Source organism: Populus trichocarpa, chromosome 13 (genome assembly GCF_000002775.5).
Source record: "Populus trichocarpa isolate Nisqually-1 chromosome 13, P.trichocarpa_v4.1, whole genome shotgun sequence".
NCBI classification, from domain to species: Eukaryota; Viridiplantae; Streptophyta; class Magnoliopsida; order Malpighiales; family Salicaceae; genus Populus; species Populus trichocarpa.
The window spans coordinates 1,787,600-1,812,751 of NC_037297.2; the positions used below are offsets into that span (position 1 = coordinate 1,787,600).

General features: G+C 32.3%; 4 protein-coding genes across 13 annotated transcripts; 1 reads left to right on the forward strand and 3 right to left on the reverse strand.

Annotated features, from left to right (window-relative positions):
- Positions 1 to 342: 342 nt before the first annotated feature.
- On the reverse strand, positions 343 to 5,252 carry LOC7473880 (sugar transporter ERD6-like 5). 5 transcript variants are annotated; one of them, XM_002319534.4, is made up of 18 exons: positions 4,902 to 5,245; positions 4,072 to 4,134; positions 3,448 to 3,537; positions 3,279 to 3,338; positions 3,064 to 3,129; positions 2,913 to 2,978; positions 2,745 to 2,820; positions 2,590 to 2,654; positions 2,296 to 2,388; positions 2,098 to 2,178; positions 1,903 to 1,987; positions 1,773 to 1,816; positions 1,619 to 1,681; positions 1,479 to 1,538; positions 1,337 to 1,390; positions 1,200 to 1,259; positions 963 to 1,077; positions 343 to 882 (listed from the first exon to the last, which is right to left on the reverse strand). In XM_002319534.4, the coding sequence occupies exons 1-18, from the start codon at positions 5,061 to 5,063 to the stop codon at positions 752 to 754; spliced, it is 1,434 nt and encodes a 477-aa protein (XP_002319570.4). In that variant the 5' UTR covers positions 5,064 to 5,245; the 3' UTR covers positions 343 to 751. The 5 variants fall into 5 exon arrangements, 3 of the variants coding, with proteins under 3 accessions (XP_002319570.4, XP_024438899.2, XP_024438900.2); XM_024583131.2 differs by lacking the exon at positions 2,098 to 2,178 and having other exon boundaries at positions 4,902 to 5,247; XR_002977244.2 differs by lacking the exon at positions 1,337 to 1,390 and having other exon boundaries at positions 848 to 882; positions 1,200 to 1,272; positions 4,902 to 5,252.
- Positions 5,253 to 8,202: 2,950 nt separating this feature from the next.
- Positions 8,203 to 10,225, forward strand: LOC7473881 (60S ribosomal protein L13-1). Of its 3 annotated transcripts, none has more exons than XM_002318996.4 (5): positions 8,203 to 8,337; positions 8,802 to 8,917; positions 9,072 to 9,205; positions 9,634 to 9,792; positions 9,877 to 10,225. In XM_002318996.4, the coding sequence occupies exons 2-5, from the start codon at positions 8,809 to 8,811 to the stop codon at positions 10,096 to 10,098; spliced, it is 624 nt and encodes a 207-aa protein (XP_002319032.1). In that variant the 5' UTR covers positions 8,203 to 8,337; positions 8,802 to 8,808; the 3' UTR covers positions 10,099 to 10,225. The 3 variants fall into 3 exon arrangements, with proteins under 3 accessions (XP_002319032.1, XP_006375784.1, XP_024438905.1); XM_006375722.3 differs by having other exon boundaries at positions 8,236 to 8,376; XM_024583137.2 differs by lacking the exon at positions 8,203 to 8,337 and adding an exon at positions 8,373 to 8,396.
- A 157-nt stretch (positions 10,226 to 10,382) lies between these two features.
- On the reverse strand, positions 10,383 to 16,135 carry LOC7473311 (sugar transporter ESL1). 4 transcript variants are annotated; one of them, XM_024583133.2, is made up of 18 exons: positions 15,772 to 16,131; positions 14,062 to 14,124; positions 13,472 to 13,561; positions 13,309 to 13,368; positions 13,142 to 13,207; positions 12,994 to 13,059; positions 12,831 to 12,906; positions 12,671 to 12,735; positions 12,278 to 12,370; positions 12,075 to 12,158; positions 11,897 to 11,981; positions 11,728 to 11,771; positions 11,571 to 11,633; positions 11,424 to 11,483; positions 11,286 to 11,339; positions 10,962 to 11,021; positions 10,733 to 10,847; positions 10,383 to 10,644 (listed from the first exon to the last, which is right to left on the reverse strand). In XM_024583133.2, exons 1-18 carry the CDS (start codon positions 15,937 to 15,939, stop codon positions 10,526 to 10,528), a joined length of 1,431 nt encoding a protein of 476 aa, XP_024438901.2. In that variant the 5' UTR covers positions 15,940 to 16,131; the 3' UTR covers positions 10,383 to 10,525. The 4 variants fall into 4 exon arrangements, with proteins under 4 accessions (XP_024438901.2, XP_024438903.2, XP_024438904.2 ...); XM_024583135.2 differs by lacking the exon at positions 10,733 to 10,847 and having other exon boundaries at positions 15,772 to 16,135; XM_024583136.2 differs by lacking the exons at positions 10,733 to 10,847; positions 10,962 to 11,021 and having other exon boundaries at positions 15,772 to 16,135.
- An 864-nt stretch (positions 16,136 to 16,999) lies between these two features.
- LOC7473882 (sugar transporter ERD6-like 18) lies at positions 17,000 to 24,967 on the reverse strand. The gene is made up of 18 exons (XM_002319536.4): positions 24,635 to 24,967; positions 21,734 to 21,796; positions 21,519 to 21,608; positions 21,340 to 21,399; positions 20,974 to 21,039; positions 20,816 to 20,881; positions 20,513 to 20,588; positions 20,329 to 20,393; positions 20,157 to 20,249; positions 19,579 to 19,656; positions 18,704 to 18,788; positions 18,551 to 18,594; positions 18,382 to 18,444; positions 18,239 to 18,298; positions 18,076 to 18,129; positions 17,795 to 17,854; positions 17,357 to 17,471; positions 17,000 to 17,227 (listed from the first exon to the last, which is right to left on the reverse strand). Exons 1-18 carry the CDS (start codon positions 24,803 to 24,805, stop codon positions 17,103 to 17,105), a joined length of 1,434 nt encoding a protein of 477 aa, XP_002319572.1. The 5' UTR covers positions 24,806 to 24,967; the 3' UTR covers positions 17,000 to 17,102.
- Positions 24,968 to 25,152: the final 185 nt, after the last annotated feature.

Sequence of the window (25,152 nt, forward strand, 5' to 3'; positions counted from 1 at the left end):
ATTCCTCATGTTATTTTGTAATGTGTCTTATGGAAACTTGAACAAGATATAAGCATGCCGTCCTTTGATCTCATACAGGGTTTCAATTAGTTACTGTCACAAACCTTTGAAGTCTTGGCTGAAGCTGTGAGTGGATATATTCCTTGGTTATATCTCGGATTTCAATCCAATGATAAGATGCAAAACATAAACTTTTTTTTTTCCATAAATGTACCAATTCAATTCTTGTTTGCATGACTTGTCTGGACATGAACATTGGATCTCAGATATCCTGAACTTTCGAAAAAAAATGAAAAAGAAAAAGAAGTATCAACCCAGCTCTCTACATATAAGCCCGGACAATGATTCAAAATAGATAGTGTGATTTTAGAGATTGAGCTTATTTTCTATCACAACTTCAGTACCCCTTATTCGATCTTACGATAATCAGTCACTCTTACAAAGGACTTTTAATGTCGAATTAGGATCAACTAGGACAAAAATAAAGCATCAGGCCGAATACTTCTTTGGTATCAAAGTGATAGCTATGAATAGCCATCGACTCCTGGAAATGGTAGAAGAATGAGACCTATATCGGACATACAAGCATTACAGATGTATGATCACTATACTTCAACCGGGTTATTCCATTCCACCTCTTAGAAAGAAAAGAACTTGAATCAAAATTCTTGATAGCATGTTTAGTCTTACATGCAGAACCAAGCCACTTCCATGTTATTTTGTAATGTGTCTTATGCTGAAATGATAGGATTTATCTCTTCGCTGATAATGGATTCATTGATGCTTGTATTTCTTCTAGTGTTCGCCCCTTGGTCTCTGGTACCAGCTTTGCCACAAACAGGACGGTCAGGCCACATATGCATGAGAATATGAAGAACGTTCCTGAAGCCAAAGAATATTACACGGTAGCTTAGATTTTGTCTACATAAAACAGAGAAATAGAAAGCAAGAGAGAACATTACCTGCTGAACTCCAATCCATCAAGAAGTTGAAAGCATAGGATATAATCCAAGAACCTAACCAGCTAACTAGTGTCACTAGGCTTCCAGCTGAACCCTTCGTGTTTATAGGAAAGACCTGAAATTGAAATCATTCTTATGGTCAAGCTATTCATCATTTATTCATATTTCAAAAGTTTATCGAAGATAATAAAAAATTTCGAGCACCACGAATAGTTGAGCCTCATGTAGTCCACTTACCTCAGACATAATAACCCATGGAATCCCTCCCATACCTAGTGAGAATGATCCTGTATAAATCTGATTGAATGATCTGTAAGCATAACATGTACATCAAAAACAAAGGAGAATTTGCCTTTATAGTTATTTAGCATTACCAGCACACCAAAAAGTGCAAGAAATGGAGAGACAGCCACCGATTTATTAAGGTACTGCAAATAGCAAGCTATGTGCTCTCAGCAAATTTACATAAAAATGGGGAAAATATTTCCAAGAGAAATGATTTTATTCCAAAAGAACCTGCAATAAAAACGATAATGCTGCAAGAAAGCAACCCAAGCATGTTCCTGCTGCAGAGACCTATAGAAATTGGTAGACTTCAGGATGGGTTAACACTCAAATGACATCACAGACTTCGAACAATTTCTATGCCTTCATACCATCAAAAGAGGACGTCGTCCAGATATATCCATCAAAACTACTCCAAGTGCTGTCATTGGAATCTGCAGAAAACAAATTCTAATATTTGTCACACTTTATCTCTTAAAAAGAATTAAGCAGAGTCCAATGCTTAACAACATTGAGAGTTGTAACCTGAACAACAACCATTGCAATCATCCCGATACTGCCAGAGAACCCTGTCATACAATCAGAGATTCAAATGATCACTTCTCCTGTTTGAATAAATTTTGTATAATTAATTAATGAAAGATCCTTCATCTACCTGCTGATATAAATATGGAACTTGCATAAAATGCAATGCCATTGACCCCTCCAAATTGTTGCAGTACCATCAGGCCAACTCCAACCTAAACAAATTTAATTTACTCCTAAATTTTATTCCTATTGAATGTTTCTCCAAATTCACAGGGACAAAAAGGGAAAATTTTGTGGTTAGGATGTATCACAGAAAGCTCACGATGAGTGAATGAGCATATTTCCACTGGAATAATTCAAATATACTAGCTTCCGAAAGCTGCAGAATGGTTTCTGTGTAATCCTGTAACCATTAAAATCCATCTCTATTCTTATGTCAAAGCAAATAACAAAAAACACAATCGTAAAGCGAAGTGCAAAACTTCAATTTTATGTAGAACATACCAAGTAAAAAGCTTACTCTAATCTCAGCTGCTTCATCAGAAATATCAGCATTGTGCCCTCTAAGGCACTGTAGAGCCACTTCACATTCTTTACCTTGCCCAATCTTTGCCTGCAACGGTCATTTGCCATATACTCTCAAATATCTCATGTAAAAAAGATGCTAGCTTTTCTTACATGCACTAACAAGAACAAGAAATCTTAGCAATTTACATGGCCACAAAATACTCAGAAGTTTCTTGAGCAGCAATGACAAAATTACAATCCCTTCATGGCCATACAAAGTTGTTTACAATTTTGGAGTATTGCTCACCAACCATCTAGGAGATTCTGGAATGAAGAATAGACCAACAATCTGAACAATACATGGAATAGTTCCTGGATTGAAACCAAAGACAAGCCAGCAGTCATGGAACTACCTTCACATTACTTTGTAGGATCACCAAATTAAGCAGACAGAAATATTACCAATTAGAGCTAAGCTTCGCCAGGACATGAAAGCTCCAATGAGATATGTAATTGACACCCCACAGCATATCATCAACTGCAGAATCAGTGGTAAGTAGGGCGTCAGAAAATGATATTCTTTGTCTAGAGCCAAACAGTATACACTAAGTGGACTTCATAATGCCATACCTGATGAACTGTCGTAAAACCTCCTCGAAGATTCTTAGGAGTAATTTCAGCTATGTATATGGGAATCTTTTTGTTAATGAAAACACAAATGACTTAGTCCTGATCCATGAACAAGTAATCAAATGTGAATCAAATGCTGAAAGAGAATTACCACATAAGAAAGAAGGCCCATCCCATATCCCACAAGCAGTCTTCCAACATCAAGCCACCAAGAAGCCTTTCAACACACATTGAAAAGTTCAACATATTGATTGAATAAAATAAACATAGAACTGATATTGAGGCATTCATATTCTCCTTAGAAACTGTACAGAGCATAAGCATAGTAATGAAACTGCAGGACGTAGAAGGAGATGAGAAGAGAACCTTGGAGAATGTTATTAGCATCCACCCTATAATGCAGATTATTTCTGAAAAGCCCATTGTCTGGTTTGTCAAAGCCAAAGTAAGGAAAAATCAAGAGTTAAACAGTGGCTTGATGTAGAATTTAATAGTAATGTGGTACAGCCAGTTATAATTCCACGGTACTACTTACACCTCTTCGACCGATATAATCTGCTATTCTCCCACTCATTACTGCTCCTATCATTGCCCCAATGGTCAATATTGAACCAAAAAGTGAGTACTGCATAAAAAAATGAGAAAGAAAGTAAACATTTGAGGAATTCAAAAGAAAATTAAAATACAATAAATTACACACGAGATTCAATTAATGGCATATAATTTTTAATCTTCTTAGACACATGCAATTTGGCTGATGACATCAAGTTTCTTGGTGAATGATGAAGTTCAATACATGCAACTATTGCCTTTCATTACTAATCATGAAAGATATATTGTTATTCCCGTCAAAGAACCATCTCAATCTAAAAACTTAAGTTATTAGGCGAGCTCCATAATGGTTTTATATTATTATGTTACAATTCCCTCCATTACTAAAGGTCATTCTGTTAGGAAAGTGTTGATAACAATGAGATCAGGATTATTTCCATCGACTAAAATCAATTTATGTGTTAAAACAAGACTGCATATCAGAGATCCATGCTCCTATAAACAGAAAAGAAGCAATACAAGGCATTTTATGCAAAAGGACAGAATGATGCAGTACTTATTGAACAACTGAAAAGATTTTACTTAACCTTGTATTATAATTGCTTACCTCTGCTACAGAGAGACCCAGGTCTTCCATGATTCCAGATTGAGTAGGTGATGAATATCCTATCTGTACATAAAATTTATGCAGTTTAGTCCACAAATCAGCTGAAATAGATAGCAATTCTTTTGGAGGAGAGATATCATTGTGCACAATAGGCCTAACAAGTTCATATTATCACACTGCCAAAGACTGCTATGCACCCCAGAAAAGAAATCATTAGAATAGAAAATCTTCACACCTCACCATGCAAATATAAACATATTCATCAAAAGTTAGTACCAATATCGTTCAAATTCCAAGTTGAGATTTGAAGATCCTCTGATTAAATGCACCTGTTGTAATTGCAATCCGCTACCTTATCTTTCATCAATAAAAATTAGGGCAATTCTTTTCCAAATGTATCTTACTAGTTACTTTCAAACTTCATGTTTTTTTGCTCATAAATGCATTTTAATGGAGGGGAAAAAAAGAAGATAGCTTCTCAGAATAATGCAATTGTCATGCCACTGCGTTCTGCCTTGCAGCATTAATTAACAGCAAATCAGTATCAGGGCTACGACTCATGATCTTTTATTTGCAAATCTATGACTGATGAATCCATCCATTGGTTAAGCCTTGAGAATTATTTACCTCTAAAACCATGCAAACTTAATCTAACTAGTTCATCATTTACAAGAAATAAAAATTGGTGTCAATTAAGGGCAGTTAGGCCCAAGATTCTGCACGAGACAAAATTTAATCCCAACATATTCATCGTGTATCGAAATAGGAAATCTTTCACGGACCACACATTTACTTACAATGATAGTAAGGGTAATAGTGAAAGAACTTACAGCTGATCCGAAAACATATGAACCTGACACAGCTACGAGGGTACTTAACACCACCATAGTTGTTGCTGAAGAACCTCCTCTCTGCTCTTCCCCTCCACTGCCACCACCATGTATTTGAGTCCTTTCTTTGAGAAGTAAAGGGCTTGATATTTCTCCTTCCATGCTTATCCTACTCTTATCTTGAATTTCTTGAAAGACCAAGATATAATAGAGCCAAAACAATTAAGGGACCATGAAGCAAAGATGAGTTCAACTGTTCAAGGTCAAGCATGGAAAGAGAGTTTCTGTATAGGAGGACTTGATGATGAACACCAAGACAGGATGACAGGTAGACTGCTGGCAAGGGACCCGCTCGATGTTGACTGCCTTGTCTTCTGTTTTTCTTGTTGAGGATTAATGAAGGGATAAAAGTGCATTAGGTCCCTGAATTTTCTAATTTTAATCGATTTAACCATGTATTAAAGTTTCAGACCTATAAGCCCTTTACACTTTCTGTCATTGTTGGGTACTTCTATCCACTTACGAGTGCTACCAGCCTTCTCTCTCTCCATCAGCCATAAAAAAAATTTGAGAAGTGCAACGATGCTACACTTTTTGTTGAGCCTTGCTAGCTATTATAGCTAATAAACGAGGATAGCTGGGAAAAATACGAAAAATTTTGTAAGTAGAGAGAAAAAAATATTATTAATATTAATGTCAATCATTAAAAAAAAATTTGTTTTAGACAATAAAAATAATTTTATTGAGATGTTTATTGGTGTTCTCATGATCTAAAAGGATAGATATGAACTCCAGAATTTTTAGAAATTAAGTTAATTTTAGATTTTTTAATTAATTTTAGAGTTATTTGAGATCATAAATGAATTTATCAAGTTAACTATAATATTTTTTTAAAAGCACAACTTAATTTTTACTATGTTTTTTACTATATATAAACCTCAACCATAATTTTTACCAAACACGTATCTAAATCTAACTAACCACGCCTAACCACATTTTTTTTAAACTAACTTTTTTTAAACCACAACCACAAAAGTTACCTCAAAAACAAATACACTCTTAGTTCCACGTGCCTCTCCTATTTTTCTTTCTTAAAAGAATATTTTTTTATATAGAAAGAGTCATGCACCTAGTTGTCCTGTAATTAAATAGATAATAATTTTAGAGAAAAAGTTATAAAATACAATTGAGAGTGTAAGCATGATCACGAGTTTAACATATTAACTCGGGTTTATTTAGGTTTTTTTTACTTTTTTTTAATTGAATATTTTTATTTTTAATTTATTCTTTTAACATTAAATTGATTAGTTGGGATAGGCTAGAAGTTCTAGCTATTTAGGATTGCCTCGAACAGCTAGACACCCTAGCTTGACAATCTTTGAGCTCGACAAGTTGGCCATGGTATTTTTAAGCCTCGACATAATAGTTAATACACCTACACAAGCACATATCTCAATGTATTTTTTGAGTTCTAAGAAGTTTAAGCAGTGTCACATACCTCGGACTGGTGCATACCATTTTCTACGAAGATAAGTAGACATGGTCGAGATTTATAAATATTTATAGGTATAAGGTAAATCATTCAAGTTCAAGCCATTTAAAAACTACATGCCAGTTCATTCAATCACACTCTCTGAGATCTTTATTCTATTTCTTTTCATTGTACATTATGTTTTTCTTACATATACTAACTTAAGGTTAAACTTCAACCCATAACGCATTAAAGGGAGTCTCAATTCAATGTTAGAGTTTTTTTTTTAGACTTCATCGTCTCTAATTAAAAATGAGATATTTTTTTAACATAAATATTTTTTATGTGAAAAAGATAAAACGACGCCCCATTCCTATTCCCATTTGATGATACTGCCACGCTAGCACATGTCAATCTTTAGCTCAATTTATACATGGGTTTGTATTTTAAATATTGTGTGGTTGGAGAGATGAAAATAACGGAGATGGTGAAGATAAGATAAAATTGTTATATTATATTTGGTTATAGTAAATATATAAAATAAAATATGAAAACAAAATTATTTTATCCTTAATATATATTACTGTAAAACTTATATATTTTAAAAAATAATTAGATATATATTTTTATTTTAGTTTATATTAAGTATTGAAATTAATAATAAATCACGGACTAGTTTGGCGAGTTGACTCGGAACCCAGACGACTCAAGACTTAGACTACTTCAAGTTTAAGAAAAAATAAAGGAAGAATTGTTTTAATCTGATCTAATCAAAAACCTGGGTCGACCTAGGATCAAATGGGTCAAAACCCGTTGACTTTTTTTTTTAATTTTTTTTGTCAAAACAAGGTTGCTTTGATTTTTTTTTTTAAATAGGTCAATCGGTTTGACTCTCCTGACCCGTAATCTAAGGCTTGCCCTAGTCAACTCCCGAGTTGATTGTTTAAAATATAACAATAACAATTTTTATCCTTACATTGATTTAGGTTAACTTGAGTTGATCCTCCCGACCAATGACCCGAGCCTTGCTTCAGCCAGCCCTTGAATTGAGTTTTAAAATTATAATAATAATTACTTTTTATTTTTATGTTGATTTGAATCAACTTGGGTTGACCATTCCATCTCGTGACCTGGATTTTGTCCCGGATCAACTTCTAAGTCAAGTTTTAAATTTATAATAATAATTATTTTTGTCATTTCAAGTTTTAGTTGTATAATTTTAGAGTTAAAAATGTTTTACAGTGATATTTTAAAAATAAAAAATATTATATTTAAAAATATGTCTAGTAGACCTTCTATTTTAAATATATAAAAATTTATTTTAAAACTATTATAAAAACATATTTAATTTTATATATTTATCATTGTAGCATCACTTACCATCTCGCTCGCCTGAGGTAACTGAGAAAGAAATAATAATAACAAAAAAAAGAAGCAAATGACAAGCATGAAGCATATGCTCGTCCACGCCCAAATGAATATTTTTCTTCGTGGAAAATGCCCTAGGGCCGCAATATTTAAAAACGATTTAAAGTTAAATTAAATGAATTTTTTTTAAAAATAATATAATAAAAAATACTGTTTTAACTAAGTAATTACCTGTTTAGTCAATCCAAATTAAAATATAATGATAAATACTATTTCTAACAGCGTTTGACTGCTTGAAAAAATATTAAATGATTTTTTTAGTATTTTATAAAAAAATTAATATTAAAAATAAAAAAATAATTTTAATTTTACTTTAAATAAAAAATATTTTTTATAAAATATGCACTGCATACTAAATATATTTTAAATCTACATAATAATACGAGATCTGGTTAGTGGTGTTGGGCCGGCTTATATTGGGCTTTGTCACATTTGAAGGGCGAAAGCTTAACCCTAAAAAACCCTACACCCTAAAATTCCTCTTCCTCCTCCCCTTCCTCATCCTCTCATAAACGGCCGCGCCTTTCTCTCTAACAGGTGTCTCTCTAGTCTCTCCTTGCCTTCAGTTTCTTTTTTGTAAGTAACCCAGAATTTGGGTAACCATTTTCTTGTACTTCGCTTGCTTTACCAAGAACATTGTTGGATCTGCTGACGAGTTTTAAGCATTGCTTCTTTTTTTTTTTAGCTTGTGGATTGATATTGCCTGCTGGTTAGCTTGCACAAGAGTTATTAAGTGATTTTCTGTTTTGGGTTTTCTCCCAACTCCAAGTTATTATCCTTTTTCTCTATCATTGTCTCTGTGCTCTCCATCCTGCTGCTTCGATTTGTAGCTTGTTTTGTCCAATAGGAAGCCAGTTAATGGTTAATCTAAGTGACTAAGTGATTTAGTTTTGATATAGCGTGCTTCAGTTTTTGTTAGTTTAAGCCTTGCTTTCTTAACGTTGTCAGCATGATTCGTTTCACATGTCGTGTCTCTCACTCTGTGACTTGTACTGGTTCAGGTAAGACATGGTTAAGCATAACAATGTTGTGCCCAATGGACACTTCAAGAAGCACTGGCAAAACTATGTCAAGACATGGTTTAACCAACCAGCCCGAAAGACCCGCAGACGCATAGGTGAGTGGCTTCTGTTTATCTTTTAATCGAATTTACCCATCTTTGTCTGTCTGTTTACATGTACTGCACATGTGGCCCGTTGTTTCTAGGGTCCTTTCCTGGAAATAGTTATATTAAGAATATTTATGCCTGTGTTATTTGTAACCATCTTCAGCTCGTCAGAAGAAGGCAGTCAAAATCTTTCCTCGACCTACGGCCGGACCTCTTCGACCCATTGTACATGGCCAGACTTTGAAATATAATATGAAAGTGAGAGCTGGTAGGGGTTTTTCTCTTGAAGAACTCAAGGTTAGTTGTTTTTTTTATTATCCTGATTCTTCGTTTATTTTTTCATGTTTCATTATCTTCTAATCTTCGAAGGGCTTAAATTTTTTCCCCTGCTATTAATTGCGTGCATCTGCTTAGAGTTTTAGGTTAGGGTATCTGTATTTACTCTGATATAGAGTTGTAGTTTTACTTTGCACAGTTTCAGATTTTAACTTAGAAATGTTTCGTATCAACATTTAATAGAGATGGATATGTATATATGTATCTAGTTTTCATAGCACATTTCTCTGTGAGCATGGATATGTAAATTTACTTGAGGTCTTGCAAGAGTCTTGGGGATGGTTTTCACTTTCTATGTAATGTTTGGATATTTGTGGTTCTTCGTGGTAACTGTGGATATGTTTGTTAGTTTTGTATAGTGAATAAACCATTTCTTTTTTCTTCACTAGGCTGCTGGTATTCCGAAGAAACTTGCTCCAACAATTGGAATTGCAGTTGATCACCGTCGCAGGAATCGATCTCTGGAGGGTCTCCAAGCTAATGTTCAGAGGCTGAAAACATACAAGGCCAAATTGGTTGTCTTCCCAAGACGTGCTCGCAAGTTCAAGGTACTTTCTGTGGTATGGCTGAATTATATGATGATCGTCTGGTTTTCTACTTGGAATTTCATTTTATACATGTATTCCTTGCAGGCTGGTGATTCTGCTCCTGAGGAACTGGCAACTGCAACCCAAGTACAAGGACAGATTATGCCTATTGTACTGGAGAAGCCATGCGTGGAGCTTGTGAAGGTCACTGAGGAAATGAAGTCATTCAGGGCTTATGACAAGCTTCGTGTGGAGCGCACGAGTGCACGCCATGTTGGTGTCAGGTTGAAGAGGGCTGCAGAAGCCGAGAAGGAAGAGAAGAAGTAGAAGTTTGACCCTGTCAAGTGGATATTTGTTGTTTCGTTGTTCAATCGTGTCTTAGAAGTTTCAAGGATTCCTAGTTTGTGGACTTGCTTTCAAATATATTTGAATATGCTGCTTGCCATTATTATTATTATTGTTTTTTGCCGTGCTCAAGTTCTGATAGTATTGATATCATAGCTGGGCTGCTTGTTTGTGTTCTAAAGGTTGATTAGATGTGTTCATTCCATACTGGACTGGAACTCTAGATTTGTGCATTACTTTTTGAACTGGAAATAATTGCTTTGAGGTTATAGTAATTTCCCAACTTGCTCAGGATTTCATTATTTATATTCATAAATCAATTACATATAATTGTTTTAAAAAATAATTAAGGAAAAATTTCACGTCCTCAGCTCAACATTGTACCATCTTTAGAATTTCCCTTTTACTACTATGAGCTGATTAATGTTGATTGTATTTCTTCCAGTGTCCGTCCCTTTGTCTCTGGCACCAACCTCCATATGAATGAAATAGTTAAAGCACACATTCCACTGAAGATGAAAAATGTTCCTGCAAAATACTATCAAAGTCACAATAGGCATGAAAAAATCTTCAGTATTTGTGTGTTTTGATGTGGGAGGGAGGGAGGATGATTCACCAGCTGAACTCCATTCCAACATGAAATTAAATGTGTATGTCAGAACCCAAGAACTAGCCCAGCTAGTTAAAACCACAAGGCTTCCTGCTGATGCCTTAATATTTACAGGAAATATCTGCAGTGAAAACTCATGTTCAAGTTCAAGTTCTAAATTATTTTCTTACATCAATTCTCCTGTTAAAAGTACATATAGATGAAAAGTTGAAGCATAATCACATTAGGTAAGTACCTCTGCCATTATAACCCAAGGTATTCCTGACATGCCCAAGGCAAAACCACAGCCAAAACCCTGGTTATAAAATCAATCAACGAGCACATTGATGTGTAACTAGCTTGCAAGGAGAATTTTCTCGAAATAAAATCAGAACAAATCAATACAGGTACTCAAGTGGTGAGCTTCTGTTCATTCTATAGAAAAAATCCTGAGTTTTTGGTAGTTTTCCAGGCTAGGGATGATGAAAGTGCAGAAGAAATGAGAAAATCTTGTCAACAAGGTAGACTTATTTTTCTTGTCAAGGAGCAAAGATAATATATTTTGGCTGGATTAAGTTACCATTATGCCAACCACTGTCAAAATTGGGGTGAACTCTTTCAGATAGTGGAGTTCCTGCTCATTCATAACGACAACAGGATCATTAGCTACACTGTGAAAAGAAATAGAATTACTTGTCCATGCTTGTGGTTAAATTACCTGGAAGCAGAAAGATAACCCTACAAGGAACGAGCATAAGCATGATGCCGTAGCAGAGGCCTGCAACATTGTTGGTAGATTTGGTTACAGCCTTGATCATCAGCTACATCAAAATAAAAAGAAATTATTGCCCTTGTGAGTTCTTACCATAAGAAGTGTTCGTCTTCCAAATAAATCCATCAAGAGTATAGTTACAATAGATATTGGAATCTGCAGAAAATCACCTACTGTCAGTAAGATATAAACAGAATAATTCCCTTATTCACCTTCAGGAAAATAAAATAATATCAACTCATGTATCTACCTGTAGAAGAGCAAAAACTATAGGTCCAACAGAGGTTGAAACATCTACGGAAAACCAAACAGAAATCATTATTAAGCCTTCCTACTTCACATTGTAGGTTAATACATGGCATGCCATGCTTGCTTATATCTTCAATTATAAAGATCTTTCTCATATGCTAGATACTTACTAGCTTTAGCAAATATGGTACCAAGATAATATGACACTGCACTATTCCCTCCAAATGTTTGTAGTAATATGAGTCCTACTCCAACCTAATCCAGTTAATCAATCCAAAGAAATATGTAATGAGGGAGATGATTTTTATATACAAAATAGAGAACTTATTCAAGATTCGGCGAACTTACAATAATTGCATAAGCATATCTCTTCTGGAACAACTCTAGAGTTCTAGCTTCATCTGAGGTGTGTTTCAAAGTTTCTATAGCATCCTACAAGAAGAAAATGTCATCTCTTGTTATGGACCTCAAAAATCATCAGAACTGGAAACTTGATTCAAATTGAGAAAACTTGCAGCCAGTTTGTTTCAAGATATGAAGATGAAAGTTACTCTGATATCAGCTGCTTCTTCAGAAATATCTGATTTCGTTCCCCTAAGACGTTGCAATGTAGCTTCAAACTCTTTTTCACGACCGAGTTTTGCCTGTTAGAGAATTTAGGTCGTGTTTGGATATTGTTCCAGGATAGAAGAGGCAAAAACATGTTTTGTCGATGAGAAAGAGACGAAGCTATAAAATAAACATGTTTTTGAAACAATTTTAGAGTGAATTTTTGCGCTTTCAAACAAAACATGAAGTACGCAGAGATATATCCTTGTTGTCCCCGTCATTTTTCTCCAAGACAGTAACAAAAAACTACCTTAGTCGTCTTCATTTTCACCTCGCAATATATTCACGTCTCCATGCATTACCACATTAGCAACAATATTATAAATTGGACTCACCAGCCATCTTGGAGACTCTGGAACGAAGAACAAACAAACAATCTGCACTATGTTTGGAATAGTAGCTGAAAACAAGATCACATTAACTCAATTAATACTCTATCATAAACAAATTAATGTTGTCTTAATCTCAGAAAGAAAGATGATAAAAATTTCATACCAAGTAGAGACAAGGCACGCCAACCTACAATACTTCCAGCGAAAAATGTTACTGCAAAGCCGCAGCATACTAATAACTATATAGATGAAAAATTAAGGTTCCATTAAAAAAGGGGGGGAGAAAACTCCTTGATTTTTCATTGCATCCACTAATTTAATTTAACCTGAGTAGCCGAAGTAAATCTTCCTCTAAGATTCTTAGGTGTTATTTCTGAAATATATACAGGCACCTGTTACAAAAAACGCAGGCTGCATTATACCTCACAGAGAGATGGTGATCAGACATGAAATGGAAGCTTGTGAAAGCAGTACCACATAAGTAAGAATCCCTATGGCGACTCCAACTACGAATCTTCCAATGTCCACACACCAAGCATTCTTTAGACAAGAATTCAAACACTTGTTGGCTCCATTAGACATGTATTATGTGATTAAGATAGAAAGACAGAGAATTTGATGGGGGGAGAGGAAATAAAAACCTTAGCAGATGCTATTGCTAGCCAGCCTGCCATGCAGACTATTTGGCATATCCACATTGTCTGCTTGACATAAAAATTACAGCAAATTAGAAAATAATTTAGGGCATGATAATATAAACTCTTAACGTTTAAACTGAAAGGGTGATGTTGTCAAGGAGATTACTCCTCTTCGACCGATGAGATCTGCCATCTTCCCACTTAAGATTGCACCTATCATTCCTCCTATGGTCACTATCGAACCAAAAACTGAGTACTGCAGGTTTTAGGAAAAAAACAGAACCCATCAAGCCAAGAAAATGTAGGACGCTGCAAATGTAATACAAGGAAATAAGAAAATCTTGTTACAAAAAAAGTATAAATTAATTAATTAATTCAAATCAAATAAAAAAAATGTAATTAATTTAAATATTCCAGTAAATGTAATGAGTGGTCACATAGAATACCAATACTAAATATTTATCAATGTTTACAAGCATTTAAGTAACTTTCTTGTTCATCATCAAAAAGATGGGATAAAGGGTTTTTATTTTAAAAAGATATAAATATACTCTAAAATTATCTGAAAAAAAAATTATTTCTATATCTTTATCATCTTTGTGTTACTTATATCCTGAAACACTCACAATTGGGATTGAGATGATTTCAATAAGGAAAGAATGATATGATGTTACTATATATGAACAAAAGTGCTAAATGCACTCTTCACTAGCAAAAAAGAGAGAGAGCTGGTGAATTGGAATAGTTAGTGCTAACTGCAGCAACAGAGAGGCCTAGATCTTCCATGATTCCAGATTCTGCAGGAGATGAATAACCCACCTGACAAGAAATTGTAATAATAGTCAATGTATTATTATTATTATTAACAAGGAAAATAATATAGTAATGAACACATGTTTTAGTATGATCCTTCAAAAAAACAAAAACATTTGCTTTTGTTTTTTTTTTTTTTGAATTTTTTTGAATTTTATTATTTAATACTAGATTTATTTTCTCTCATAGCACAGATTGCAGGTTTGACAAGTTAACCTGGTTGGTTATGTTTTTTTTCTTTTTTATTTAAGATTTTTTTTCTCAATTTTTTTCTTTAATATTAGATTAATTGAAAATTAGGTTTCATAATATTTTTTTTATTTGCTTTTTATTAGGTTATTCCGATCTCATAACCCGAGAATATTGTTTAACAGGTTAATACGAATTGATTTGAGTTTTTTTATCTTTTTTTAATTGAATTTTTTTTCAAATTATCATTTAATATTGAGTCGGTTGAGAATTGAACTCCATAATCTATTTTAATTTGTTTTCTATAGAGATATGGTCTCATGATTAGAATCACAAGTTTTGGTATTTTAACCCTAGTTAAATCATGTCATTTATTTTATTTTATTTTATTTCTAAGATTATCTCGATCTCATGTCCTTTAACATTGAATTTTTTGTTATTGGTTTATCCATGTCTAATGACCTGGGTTGCGGGTTTATAGGTTAATCTAATTGACTAATTTTTTTTAATTGACTTTTTTTTCTTCTAATTTCATCATTGAATATTGTATTTAATTGAGAATTAGTTTTCATGATTTATTTCGGTTTGGTTTTTATGAGGTTATCTCGATCCTATGACCCGAAAATAGTGCTTAACAGGTTAATCCAAATTGACTTGACTCGTTTTTTATGTCATTTATTTAATTATTATTATTTTTTATAGATTTTATTGTTCAATATTGCGTTCGATAAGATCAATTGAAAATTAAACTTTATAATTTATTTCGATTTACTCTTTACAGGGTTATCTCAATTTTATAATCAAAATCATGGATTTGAAAAGTTAATCCGGGTTAAACAAGTTATTTTTTTTATGTGATTATCTCGGTCTCATGATGCAAGTCATGAGTTGGGAAAATTATCTTCACCATTTTTTGTGTTTTTTTTAATTGATTTTTTTAAATCTCATCCTTTAATACTTGGTTGATTAGAAATTAAACTTTTTAATTTGTTTTGATTTTTTTTCCTGTAAGGTTATTTCAGTCATTGATTTAAATAGAGAGTTTAACAATTATAAAAATTACTAATAATACCAAATACACGCTTATACACAAAAGTTTAAACAAGCAACATGCTGATATAAAATTTAGACTTCTTAATCAGTCACAAAAGTTTCTGTTTAAATTACACCAAAGTACTATAAATGTTGCTAAATCTCAATTGACAAGAGAGGCCCTTAATTTGGCTTTGGACTACACTAACATAAATTTGTAGTTATTATCGACACTTGGCTTGGATTTTTCTTCTACTATTTAATTTAATAAAAAAACGATAACATAATAAGAACATAAATATTTTTAAAAAAGAAGCTAAATTTAAAGTTCAATTAGCTCTAAGTCTTTGCTAATATTGATCAGTTGATCATAAACAAAACAGCACGTCTAAATCCTGACTTTGCCACTACTATATATATGCATATACTTACAGAACATCCATAGCTGAAGGAACCACAGAGAGCAACGAAGGTGCTAAAGACAAGAAGAGGAGTGATGGAGTGATCGCCGGTTGGCTTGTTGCTGTCACCGGTGATCTTTTCAGCAAGAAGTAGAGGGCTTGTTGCTGATCCCAGCCCTTCTACGCCGTCCCGCTCCATTATTTTAGTTTCTGGGCAACAAAGAAGGGTAGACAAGACAAGACAGGCTGCTGAGCTTCAAACGTTGGAAATAAAGAACAGAATATTGCGTTTAGGGAAGGGGGTAATTGAGAAGTCATTTTCACGCTCTGTCTACTGGTGCTTTATTTTAAATGGATATTAAATTAAGCCATGTCCATACAGAGTTCAACTACGTCTAAGAGCTCCTCAATCCTCATATGATATTACGAGTTGCAGAAATTTAAAATTGGAGTGGTGGGTAGGTAGGGCCCCAGGGTTTGATCAAGGTTTGTTTAATACTATATATTGGTGCACTATCTTTTTTAAAATTGGTTTGTTTGATCAAGGTTCGTCTATATTTTTTAAAATTTTAAGTTTTTTTTATTTTAAATTATTAGTTTTTATTTTTTTAGATTTTTTAATATATATATCGATGTTAAAAATAATTTTTTTAAAAAAATTATTCTAGTACATTTCCAAATAAAAAGTATTTAAAAAAATAACATATATCATTGTCTCAAACATTCTCTAATTTTTCAACATAGATTATAATAAAAACTTAGGTTTAAAACAAACTATAACTTATTTTAAACCTAAGTTTTTTCTTAAATTATAATTTTTTTTAAATTAGTTGTAATTGAATTTTTAATGTAACTTAAAAAAAAATTATGAAAAATTAATGAAATAAATAATTTATGGTTAGTTATGAGGATGATTGGTTGAATGATTGTGTAGTTATTTATATTTAAAAAAATTCAAAGCCTTGATAATGAGAAAATCTTATAATGTTTTTAACATATAAGATCTCGTAAGGTGTAATTGTTAAATTTTTTAAAAAATAAAATTTTATGAAGCATCGTTTTATAATATATATAAATTCTTCAATTTTATATTACAAACTTATAATTTTTGAACTCTTTGGACCTTAATTAATTTAGTTATCCACTTCTATTATTTTGCCGATCCATCCATGAGAATGTCAATAATAATAATAATAATAATTTCTTAAGAAAAATAAACTTGAAAGACTTATTTATACTAGTTTTAGTTCTAAAATTCATGGAGAAATAGGATGAAAATTGGAATTATTATGCCAGAGAAACAAAAACAGTCCCCGCGTCATTTGATATATTTATCAGTACACATAGCTTATTTATTACAATTTAGTAGACATAAGTTAATAATGTTGCTTGTATTTCTTCCAATGAACGCCCTTTCGTCTCTGGCACCATTATCCAAGTGAATAGAAATGCCATGGCAGACATGCTAGCGAAGAAGAAAAATGTTCCTGCCAATAATAATCACAATTTATTCATTAATTAATTTTTTTTATATATATATATATATATATATACATAGTACCTAAGTATAAATGAAGGTGCGTATGGAAATTAGAAAGAGAGAGGGAATTAGCGACCTGCTGAGCTCCATTCCAGCATAAAATTAAATGCAAATGTCACAAGCCATGAGCAGGACCAATTGACTAAAGTCACCAAGCTGCCAGCTGAGGCCTTGATGTTTATTGGGAATATCTACAATATTATTCACAAGAACCCTTGAGCAATGATGCAAATCATTTTCCAATCACTTCCCTTGTCTTAATATAAATATACCAGTCCTTTTGCTTTTGCATTTTAAAAATATTTTTGGAAAAACTTGAATTTTTTTTAAATTTTTTCTTTGTTTTAATTTTTTGTGTTTTCGAATCGTTTTAATGTGTTAATGTTAAGAATCAATTTCAAAAAATAAAACAAAAATATTATTTCGATGTCAAAAGACACTTTAAAAATTGACAGTTACCACAATACCAATCAGACAATAACTAGAAGAACAAGCTTAAGAGAATTACACATACCTCTGACATAATAACCCATGGTATTCCTGACATGCCTATTGCGAAAGCATAAGAAAATCCCTGATTGCAGAATTTATCAATAAGCACATTAACTTTATGGAGTGCAATTCTCAAGGAATTTGGCGAAAAACTAAGTGCTAACAAGTTCTTTTTAGATTTAAACAATGTAATTAGTGATTCATTCTTAGCTCTATATATTTATATTGATTGTTTATTTTTTATATGAGATATTTATTTAGTTTGTTTTTGGAGATATTGTTAATTAATAGATAGAATAATACCAGTACTCCAAGAAACACCATCAATGGAGTGAACTCCTTGGCATACTGGTGTTCCTGTTTAACGGGAAAAAAAAAAGGAGGGAAAGGAAACCATTATTATTTCCAGAATGCAACTCAAAAACAACACATGCATGTAAAGAAATATATTTAAATTTATTTGAACCTGTAAGTAGAACGATAACCCCATGATGGACAGGCACAGGCATGATGCAACAGAAGAAACCTGAGCCAAGTAGATTTTAATACAGTGTTGGTGCTCGAGTACAGTATCACAAGTCAAAATGAATCCATCGTTGCAGTTCTAACCATAAGAAGAGCTCGTCTTCCAAATGCATCCATCAAGAACACACCTAAAACAGCTGCTGGCATCTACGAACAATATTTGCACTAATTAAAAGATATATATATAAAAAAACGAACTCTGCATTCGTGATTGCAAAGAAGCAAGAGGAATACGGTGTTCATGTGTGAATACCTGTAAGAAGGCTATTGCTGTAGGTCCAATGGTAGTTGAGACATCTATGCCAGACAAATAAAAACTATTATTCTGGGATTTCTCTTTGCATTAGTTCCTTGTAAGTTAATAATCAATGATCAGATGTGCATATATTTTAAGAGAGAGACTTACTAGCTTTAGCAAACACTGTGCTAAGATAAGCTGCAAACACACTGTTCCCTCCCAATTGTTGAAGTAACATTAACCCTACTCCAATCTAAGTTAGTTGAAATTGTGTTTATCAGTCAGCATAATGAAATGAGATGATATTTGATTGAAAGAATGAGGACAGATCGATTAATGAATTAATTTGTAACTCAACTTGTATTGAGAGCAGAAAATAAAGCTGCAAATACACAGCTTAATATCGAGACTGCATCTTATTATTGTTGTTTTAATTTCTTATCTCAAGAATGCCGTTTATATTGTTACAATATAATGATTAACTAGCTATATTAGAAAATTCTAAATAGGAAATGGTTGATTTAACATCAATTCCTCCTATTTTACGAGGAAAGTAAGAGTGTCTGGTATTGTGATGCAATGCTCGTTTAGAATTGAGGTTGAACCTGCTTTTCGTCAAAAATTTTAAAAAAAAAAATTAATGTTTTTGGATCGTTTTGATGTGCTGATGTTAAAAATAGATTTTAAAAAAAACATTATTTTGATGCATTTCCAAGCGAAAAGCACTTTAAAAAGCATTCTCTATCATACTCCTAAACACCTTTACATGGTGTTTTTTAAAAGTGTTTTTCACTATAAAATTCATCAAAATAAAAAAAATTCATATTGTTTTTTATTTTTTATATCATCACATCAAAACTATCAAAAAGCACTAAAAAATACTTCAACTTAATGTTATTTCAAGTGAAACGCGCCAAAAAAAGAACATCCTGCACTCCCAAATAGAAAAACTCAACTCATGCTATCTCTCTAATCCCATTATCCCAACAGGTCTCAATTGAAAAGAAGAAGAAGAACAAAGCACAAGCTTATCTTAAACTTACCATAACTGGATAAGCATATTTCTTTTGAAACAAGCCTTGAAATCCAGCTTCACTGCGTTGGAAATTCTCTGTAGCATCCTACAACAGATATTGGAATCACATGTCAGCTCCTTGAGAAATACGAAAAGAGTAATGTTGGGAGACTAATATTTCTTACTAACCAATCATGTGACATTTAACATTTAAAATGATCCTTGTCATTTAAATTGATTAATTTTGTATGCTGTATGGGAATATCGACGCTATAGTTGTTGCCTAAAACAAAATAATTTTTTCAATTTCATCCCTCTATTGTACATCATTATCTTCCCCTTACAATGGCTAACAACAATTGTTAACCCACTCAAATTACTAAAACTAGCCTCAAAATCATGAAGGATAATATTTCCAGGAAATCACTTTATGTTTAGATGAATCATATGAAGAGTTTATATAGTTCCTTGAAGAGTAATAAGAAAGTGAAGGAGAAAAACAGAGGTAGGAAGAAAACATGAGGCTAAAAGCCGATCAAACCAAAAAAAAAACAATAACAAAAGATACTTTAATACAATCTAGATTTTTAAGACAAGAAATATTACTTTGATTTCAATAGCTTCTTGAGAAAAACCGGCATCCACTCCTCTAAGCCGTCGCAAAGCATCTTCAAACTCTATTTCCTTGCCAATTGATGCCTATAGCAGCAAACACTTAGATTACCTTTACTGTCTCAAAATGGGAAAATATGTGTGTGTGATCACAAAAGGAACTCACTAGCCATCTTGGAGACTCTGGTATGAAGACTAAACCGACAACTTGCATTAAACATGGAATTATAGCTGGGATTCAACAAGATTTAGGCACAAGTAAATTAACAATGATAAAATGCTTAATCATTTTAGAAATAAAACTCCTTCAATGATGAAATAATTAATTAAATCAAATTGTGAAACATTACCTAATAGAGACACGGTGCGCCATGAAAAAAAGTTTCCAAGGAAAAAAACTACCAAGAGGCCAGAACAGTTCATCAACTGCAAACATGAAGAGTAAAGTCATTGAAAAAGAAGGAAATGAAAGAAGACATTGATGGCCTCAAATTATTTCTCGCTAGAAAAATAATTGATGTTTTTTTTAGGTTTTTTGGATGGTTCTAACATCAAGAATAAAAAGAAATATGAAAAAACATTTTTTTTAACATGATCTTAATTGAAAAACATTTTTAAAAAACATCGTGCATCACAATACCAAACACGTTTACCTGAAGAGTCACTACAAATCGACCTCTAATATTTTTAGGTGTTATTTCTGCAATATATACAGGTACCTGTAATGAACAATCTTCATGTAGTTAATTACGAGTTACATAGAAATGTTAATCAACTTGAAAATATGTAATGCAAATTTAAGTACAATTACCACATAAGCAATAAGTCCAACTGCGAATCCAATTGATGCTCTTCCAATATTGACCCCCCAAACATTCTTCAAACAAGGATTCAATAAATATTGTTAGTGATCCACAGTAACGATACAGAGTATAAAGCAACTGCATAAATAAAACTGTTAGTAAAGCTCATTTGACTAAAATTAAGATTGTAAGTGGGTGTTTGTTTCTGCAGGAGCTTATGCTTCTTGAAGTGTTTTTTTGCTCGAAAGACATCAAATTGATGTTTTTTTAAGCGTTTTTGGAAGGTTTTGACGTGTTGACGAGCATTATTTCTATCGAAACACTTTGCACAGCAACATGAAACACAATAAGAGGTGGAAGGAGGGGGGAAATACCTTAGCAAATGCTATTCCAAGCCATCCCATGATGCAAAATATCTGGGATAACCACATTGTCTGGTTGAAATGATAAACAGCAATTAAATGGAAGAGTTGAGGATTAGCTAATAATCATGAAGCTTTAACAACATTCTTGCTAGACAGATACTTAAGAAGGTTAGTATTCAGAGAAGTACTCGTTTTCGGCCAACGAAATCCGCCATCTTCCCACTTAAAATAGCACCTATCGCAGCTCCTATCGTCATTATTGAACCAAAAAACGAGTACTGCAAAATATAAGGAAACAGAACAAGCCAAATGAAAAAGAAAAAAGAAAAAATAATTAAAGATACATTTGAGGTTGCCATAGAATGCCAATTGTAAATAAAAGTAAATAAAAAAAAAAACTAACCGCAGCAATAGACATGCCTAAATCTTCCATCATTTCAAATTCTGCAGTTGATGTGTAACCAGCCTGACAAGCAGTTTCAATAAAAGTCAATGGCTCAATGTAATGGATGATTTCGTTCTCTTCTTCTATTTCTTAATCCAATGTTAGATTACAGTGATATCTTCACCTTTCAAGGTTTTTAACATGCCAAAAACCATAAATTTTAACTGTTAGAATCTTATTACTAAAGACAATTGCATTGCTTTTTAATATAATTTGATATTTGTGAGAATTGAAAGTAAATCAATTGAAAAGGGAATGGCCTGGAAACAATTTTATTTTTTTTATTAACGTGGGTGTCCAGGCCAGCTTATGCGCATCTCAACTAATCCCACGGGCCCTGAAGTTAACAGCCATGTAAGCCTCCAGTGGCCCTGAGGTTTGTGAGACTCAAACTAGTGACCTCTAGAGAGCAAACCTAGCGCCTGACCAGTTGAGTTATACCCCTCAGAATTAATATTAATTTTAATCTATAGACTAGGTCTGGCATAACAAGTCAACTTGGTAACCGGCCTATCGTTTCCGGGCTTGATTTGGAATACATTAATGAAAAAACCTACACTTTTTTTACCTAAAATAAAAATTAATGATTAAATCAACTTGGATCGACTCACCTAGTCTCAACCTGGGTCTTGGTTTAAGTCAACCCGATCGGGATCTTATAACTACGCTTTATGATAGACAAGAAATCTGATCCGAAAAATTACAGGAGTGCCCATGTTAGTCTCAAATCAACATATAAAGACTAAAATCATGGGTTCTTTAACTGTAACATGCCCCTGTTATTGAACTTTCCTTTATATAAAAAGAGAGGCGGGTTTTATTTATTTAATTAACAAAAACATTCAAAATCTAAGGGCTACTATTACATCGTGAAAACAAAGCGGGGACTCAATCGTGAATTCCGAAAGAATACTTCTTGAATTGTTTTTTGAGTTCGTCTTCTCACCAGGAAAAGTTGGTAATTTTTTTGGAAGTTTAATCCCTCTTTAAAATGTAACAGCGTCAAAAAACAGATTTCAAAGCGTGAATATTTTAAAAATGAAAGTTACTGCCCTCAGTAACACTCACTCGAGGAATGTGTTCTTAGAGTATATATTTTAAAATGTATTAAAATAATATTTTTTATTTTTAAAAAATTATTTTTAATATTAACATATTAAAATAATCTTAATATATATATAAAAAATTAATTTAAAAAAATTTTCAAATCTTTTTAAAAACTCTTCCCGAAACACAATGACAAATATTTCTTTAAGCTTGCAAGAAAAGGCGTGTTAGCTTGTACTTTTTAATGTTTAGTAAAAGTATATTTATCTAAAAAAATATTAAATTAATATTTTAATATTTTTTTAAATTTTAATGTCAGAAATATAAAAATAATTTTAAAAAATATTTTAGTATATTTTTTTTTAAAAAAAATAACTTTCTATCCCATATAAAACTTATCGGATGCATGTTCATTATTATTGAATATAATGAGGAACCTTTCTGGCTGCAACGAGCTTGGTCCCCGTGCCTTGTCAGTTCTAGAAATAAAATTATTAAGATTCCTTGTATCAATTTTTTTAAAATAAAAAAAATAAATTAAGAGTGTAATTTTTTTTGAATAATATTATTAAATTTGACTACACACGTTAATTTTAAAATCTTCCAATTAAATTTTTTTATCTAATTTAAGGATTAAATTGATTGATTTCATATGTCCAAAAATAATTTTAATGACTAATAAAAACATGACTTCACTTTTTAAAAAACTTTAAGATGATAATTTTTTAAAAAACATTCATGAAAACAATAACATATTGAATCAATCTCCATCCCCTACGACCCGTATTATAGATTCTATTGAGTTTAATAACTTTTTTATAAACTATTTTTATTTAATTATATGATAAATTTATATGCTTACAAAATTAAATATCAATCTATAAATAAATATTTAATTTGAGATAATGATAACATTATAGAAAAAAAAAAACAATTATGCAGTTTATTTTTCAATCAATCTAATATTAAATGATAAAATAAAAACAATTAAAAAACCAAAATAAAATACATATGTAATTAGTGGAAAAACTCGAACAACTCGGACTAACATGGTTAAGATTAATAAAATATATATTGAGATATTTAATATTGTAATATTTTGTTTATTAAAATCAATATTTAATAGAAATAGAAACATATAAAATTTATTGAATAAAATAAAATAAAAAAAAACATTTTATGCAATCTGTACATATTATATTATATTTGATTTTCTTTTTTAATTTAAACCTTCTTTTTATATGGCGTGCCGACAACTCGTTTTGCCCATCTTTTGTTATGTCAGAGAGAGAGAGAGAGAGAGAGAGAGCATAGCATCATTTGCTTGATGAAAATATTTCTTTCCATTTGCATTTTGTGTTTGCAGAGTTTCAATCGACCCCCTATAGTCTTATACTTTACAATTTAGCCCTTTATTTCATCGTAGTACAGTCATCCTAGCCATGTCATTAAGCTTTCTCATTCAACTTCTATTAACTTTTCTCGAGTTTCATATTCAAATACTTTTGAAAATTTAAGTGATTAATAAAAAAAATATGCGGGTGATTAAGAATGATCGATCCATACCTTAATTAGAGATTAAACAATAAATTACCATTGTCAGACCTATAGGAAATAATTCAAGTGACGTGAAATTAGTTTTCTATATACCTTGTGTATGAAATTATACCTATTTCTTGAAAGAAAGAAAACACTTGCAATCTACCCAGATTTTTTTTACCAAAGTAAAGGGCTTTTCTTTTTAGAGTAGAAAGAAAGAAACTACTCAAATCCTTACTTTGCTGGTGCGTAAAAACTAGAATTGGTACTTACAGCAAATCCGAAACAGAAGTTGCCGCATAAGGCAACAATGGCGCTAAGGAAGAGAACCGGAGTGAAGGAAGAATCGCCCTTTGGTTTGTCGCTGTTGATGAAGTTCCTTTCACCAAGAAGCAGGGGCCTTTTAGTGTTTGCCAGCCCTTCTTCCATGCACTCTTTCTCCATGTCCTGTCTCCTGGGAACTCAGAAAGAAGCAAAGAAAACAGCAGTATCTTTTGGAAACAGGATTACGAAAAGAAAAAAAAGGCAAACAGTAGGCAATTATTTTGCAGACAAGCTATCCACCGATAACTTGTATAGAATCTGTTGTGTGGAGAGTTGTTGGGGTATCACAATCAAAGGAAGTGTTAAAATATCGTAAAATACGATTGTAGTCCCTCAATTTTAGTAGATTGGACGTTTTAGCTCCTCTTCTTCAGTTTTGGCGACCCAAGACCCTATATTACTTTCAGTAATTGGCCCCATTGGTCACTTGTGGCTCCTTTATCTATTCCATAGTTTTAAGGCCAGCT

What these genes read in the sequence shown, in the direction of transcription:
- LOC7473880 (XM_002319534.4), bottom strand. Translation starts at nt 5,063, where the DNA reads ATGGAAGGAGAAATATCAAGCCCTTTACTTCTCAAAGAAAGGACTCAA. An exon ending in TTGCAATGGTTGTTGTTCAG is followed by an intron (nt 1,682 to 1,772) that starts GTTACAACTCTC and finishes TGTTTTCTGCAG; the next exon opens with ATTCCAATGACAGCACTTGG. An exon ending in CATTATCGTTTTTATTGCAG is followed by an intron (nt 1,391 to 1,478) that starts GTTCTTTTGGAA and finishes TGCTATTTGCAG; the next exon opens with TACCTTAATAAATCGGTGGC.
- LOC7473881 (XM_002318996.4), top strand. Translation starts at nt 8,809, where the DNA reads ATGGTTAAGCATAACAATGTTGTGCCCAATGGACACTTCAAGAAGCAC. An exon ending in AAAGACCCGCAGACGCATAG is followed by an intron (nt 8,918 to 9,071) that starts GTGAGTGGCTTC and finishes AACCATCTTCAG; the next exon opens with CTCGTCAGAAGAAGGCAGTC. An exon ending in TTTCTCTTGAAGAACTCAAG is followed by an intron (nt 9,206 to 9,633) that starts GTTAGTTGTTTT and finishes TTTCTTCACTAG; the next exon opens with GCTGCTGGTATTCCGAAGAA.
- LOC7473311 (XM_024583133.2), bottom strand. Translation starts at nt 15,939, where the DNA reads ATGGAGCGGGACGGCGTAGAAGGGCTGGGATCAGCAACAAGCCCTCTA. An exon ending in TAGGGATTCTTACTTATGTG is followed by an intron (nt 13,060 to 13,141) that starts GTACTGCTTTCA and finishes TTTTTGTAACAG; the next exon opens with GTGCCTGTATATATTTCAGA. An exon ending in GTTGGAATGGAGTTCAGCTG is followed by an intron (nt 10,645 to 10,732) that starts GTGAATCATCCT and finishes AGTATTTTGCAG; the next exon opens with GAACATTTTTCATCTTCAGT.
- LOC7473882 (XM_002319536.4), bottom strand. Translation starts at nt 24,805, where the DNA reads ATGGAGAAAGAGTGCATGGAAGAAGGGCTGGCAAACACTAAAAGGCCC. An exon ending in TTGGAATAGCATTTGCTAAG is followed by an intron (nt 21,040 to 21,339) that starts GTATTTCCCCCC and finishes CCTTGTTTGAAG; the next exon opens with AATGTTTGGGGGGTCAATAT. An exon ending in CAGAGTCTCCAAGATGGCTA is followed by an intron (nt 20,250 to 20,328) that starts GTGAGTTCCTTT and finishes TTGCTGCTATAG; the next exon opens with GCATCAATTGGCAAGGAAAT.